The sequence below is a fragment of the Temnothorax curvispinosus genome, unplaced genomic scaffold, assembly GCF_003070985.1.
Source record: "Temnothorax curvispinosus isolate PA1 unplaced genomic scaffold, ASM307098v1 QBEX01012487.1, whole genome shotgun sequence".
NCBI classification, from domain to species: domain Eukaryota; kingdom Metazoa; phylum Arthropoda; class Insecta; order Hymenoptera; family Formicidae; genus Temnothorax; species Temnothorax curvispinosus.
Genome location: NW_020222267.1, coordinates 7,416 through 10,836, shown reverse-complemented (window position 1 = coordinate 10,836; position 3,421 = coordinate 7,416). Strand labels below are relative to the sequence as shown.

Here is a 3,421-nt window from a genome sequence, read left to right as displayed (position 1 = left end):
TAAATCTGCTGTATCTGCCCGATACGCTGCGCGGCGTCAACAGGGGCCATTTCGCCTGGATAAAGAATCTGTCGCGATTGGTGAATTCGCAATTGACCGCGAAACGGTGCGCGAAGCACGTTTGCGATCGGTAGGTAAAAGAAATGAAATGAAAAAAAAACACGAGGGAATAAGGAAAAAGACGAGGCGTTATTTTTTTTTTTTACATACGCACAGTAATCGCTCGCACGTTATTTTTTTCGCAGATGTCTACACTATTTCTATACGCGCGACAAGTTGGCCGCCCACAGCGTCGACTGCGGCCGAATAAACGACTGCGCCGTCGTTCTCCCAAACGAGAGGGACAAGTGGCTGTCTTTCGACAATTACGACAGAAAGGAGCGACTTCCCTTCGTGGTGTACGCGGATCTGGAGTGTCTTCTCGAGCGACGGGAGAGGGAGAACGTCGAGGGGGGCTCGAGAACGGAAAGATACGCTTATCAGCGTCACGTACCGTTCAGCGTAGGCTACTATCTGTGCTGCACCTACGACGATACCGCGTCCGCGTACAGATATCGTCGCGGCGAGGATTGCGTTTCGTGGTTCGTGAACGAGCTTCGCGTTCTCGCGCGTCACGTTAAGAATAAACTTTCCACCAATGTAGCGATGGTGGAACTCACGGAGGACGAGAAAAGCTAATTTCTGCTCGCGACTCATTGTCACGTGTGCGAGAAACCGTTTCGACCGGAGAACAATCGCGTGCGGGATCACTGTCACCTAACCGGACGTTACAGAGGTCCGGCGCATTCTCGTTGCAATCTGAATTATAGAAACGTTTACGTGATTCCCGTGTTCTTTCACAATTTATCGGGTTACGACGCGCACTTCGTCGTCGAGAAAATCGCGAACGATTTCGAGGGCGGGGTCGATCTGCTGCCACTCACGAAGGAAAGCTACATATCTTTCTCGAAGACCGTTAAGGAGACGCAGACGGACGGAAAACGGGATTTGTACGTGAAGCTTCGATTCGTGGACTCGTATAAATTTTTAGCGGCGAGTATCGAAACCCTGGCGTGCTATCTGAACAGGGACAAGCTGAGAATCACGCGTTCGAAGTACGCGGATTTGAGCGCGGAGGATCTCGATCTGCTCACTCGCAAGGGTGTGTTTCCGTACGAGTACGTCGACGGCGCGGATAAACTGCGGGATACCGAGCTTCCGCCGCGCGAGGCCTTTTACAGCTCCCTGACCGACGAGACCGCGAGCGAGAGCGACTACGAGCACGCGACGAGGGTTTGGCGACGTTTTCGCGTGCGAGATCTCGGCGAGTACAGCGATCTGTATCTCAAGACCGACGTGCTTCTTCTGGCGGATATATTTGAAAATTTTCGGGACGCGTGTTCGGCGAGTTACGGGCTCGATCCCGCGCATTACTACACGTTGCCGGGGTACACGTGGGACGCCATGCTGAGGTACACCGGCGTGCGTTTCGAGCTGCTCACCGACATCGACATGGTGCTGTTCGTGGAACGCGGAATACGCGGCGGCCTCAGTCAATGTTCGCTCAGGTACGCGCGAGCCAACAACAGACACGTACCGACGCACGACTCGTCCCAGCCCACTACGTATCTCATGTATTACGACGTGAACAATCTGTACGGCTGGGCTATGAGCGAATCGTTGCCCTACGCGAATTTCCAGTGGCTCGACGATCCTGAGAATTTCGACGCGACGACCGTGCCGACGGACAGCGACGTCGGTTACATTTTGGAGGTGGATCTCGAGTACCCGCGAGACCTGCACGACGCCCACGCGGATCTGCCGTTGTGCCCGACGCGCGACAAACCGCCCGGCAAGCGACAGGAAAAATTGCTCGCCACTCTCTACGACAAATCGCGTTACGTGACGCACTATCGAAACCTGCAGCAATGTCTGCGACTAGGTATGCGTTTGACGCGCGTTCGTCGCGTTCTACGATTCGACCAGTCGCCGTGGCTTCGCGCCTACATCGAGCTGAACACCGCGCTTAGGACGCGCGCGAGCAACGATTTCGAACGGAATTTGTACAAACTGATGAACAACGCCGTCTTCGGCAAGACTATGGAGAACGTGCGCGATCACGTGGACGTGCGTCTCGTGACGCGATGGGACGGGAGATACGAGGCGGAGGCGTTGATCGCTAAGCCGAACTTTCACAGCAGGAGCGTCTTTTCGGAGAATCTGGTGGCGATCGAGCTGCGAAGGCTCGAGGTAAAATTCAACAAGCCGATCTACGTGGGTATGTCTATTCTCGAGATATCCAAGACGCGTCTGTACGAGTTTCACTACGACTACATGGTGCCGCTTTATCGCGACCGTTGTCGAATTGCCTACACGGATACGGACAGTCTGATCTATTCGCTGGAGTGCGAAGACGTGTACGAGCGTATGAAACGCGACGTGCACAGGTTCGACACGAGCGATTACGCGGAGAACAACGCGCACGGTATGCCGCGCGTTAACAGGAAGGTGCCAGGTTTGATGAAGGACGAGAACAACGGCGCGATCATGACGGAGTTCGTGGGCCTCAGAGCGAAGATGTACACTTACAAGGTACTCGGACGCGACGACACCAGAAGAATAAAGGGCGTCAAGAGAAACGTAGTCGCGAAGAGGATCACGTTCGAGGATTACGTGGAGTGTCTACGGAACGCGCGCGAGCTGAAGACGCGTCAGTCGTGCATACGTTCGACGCTGCACGAGGTTAACACCGTGTCGGAGCAAAAACTAGCCCTCAGTCCGCACGACGACAAGCGATACGTGACGTCGAACGGCGAGGAGACGCTTCCGTGGGGACATTACAAAATACCGTTGTAAAAAAAAGGGGGTAAAACAATATTGTACGCTTTAAAAATTGTTTTATCGTAAAAAATCAATAACACGTAAGAAACAAATCGACGAATGTGTAAACCTTTATTAACAATAAAGTAAGCGTTGTCTACTAATGTCTACTAATGTCTAAGTATTTCTTTTTACAACACAGACGCCTTATCTATCCACGAATTGTGCGAACTGTCCATTCCCAACCACTTCACGAACGCTCGATTGCCGCGCTTGCGCAGAACTTTTTCCACGAGATAAACGTCGGGATTGGAGACGCGCAGCAACTCGTGTTCGTAGAATCCTCCGGCTATCGCTTCTTCGCGAACGTCTTTCAGCAGATACGTAACGGGATTGGTCCTTTGTACTTTGGCTATGCGAAAGACCTCGGTGGTCCAATTGGGAGTGTAGCCTTTTTCGAAGATCGTTTTGAATTTGCTCACGCGCACCGGATCGCCGACTCGAAATTTCGCCGGCGCGGCTATCTTCGCGCGACCGTACACCGTGCGCAGCAATTTTTCGGCGACAGTGGGCGTCACGTCCGCCGGACGCATTCGGATCGTTCTGTGTCTGCGACGATTGT

At 53.3% G+C, this 3,421-nt stretch overlaps 1 protein-coding gene across 1 annotated transcript; it reads left to right on the top strand.

Annotated features, from left to right (window-relative positions):
* The first annotated feature begins 645 nt into the window (after positions 1–645).
* LOC112462503 lies at positions 646–2,835 on the top strand. The gene is made up of 2 exons (XM_025028306.1): positions 646–673; positions 776–2,835. The coding sequence occupies exons 1-2, from the start codon at positions 646–648 to the stop codon at positions 2,833–2,835; spliced, it is 2,088 nt and encodes a 695-aa protein (XP_024884074.1).
* Positions 2,836–3,421: the final 586 nt, after the last annotated feature.

Bases quoted from the DNA above. Each gene is read 5' to 3' on its own strand.
- LOC112462503 (XM_025028306.1), top strand. From the start codon at position 646: ATGGTGGAACTCACGGAGGACGAGAAAA. The intron at 674-775 runs GCTAATTTCTGC...GACGTTACAGAG, and splicing joins ACTCACGGAGGACGAGAAAA to GTCCGGCGCATTCTCGTTGC.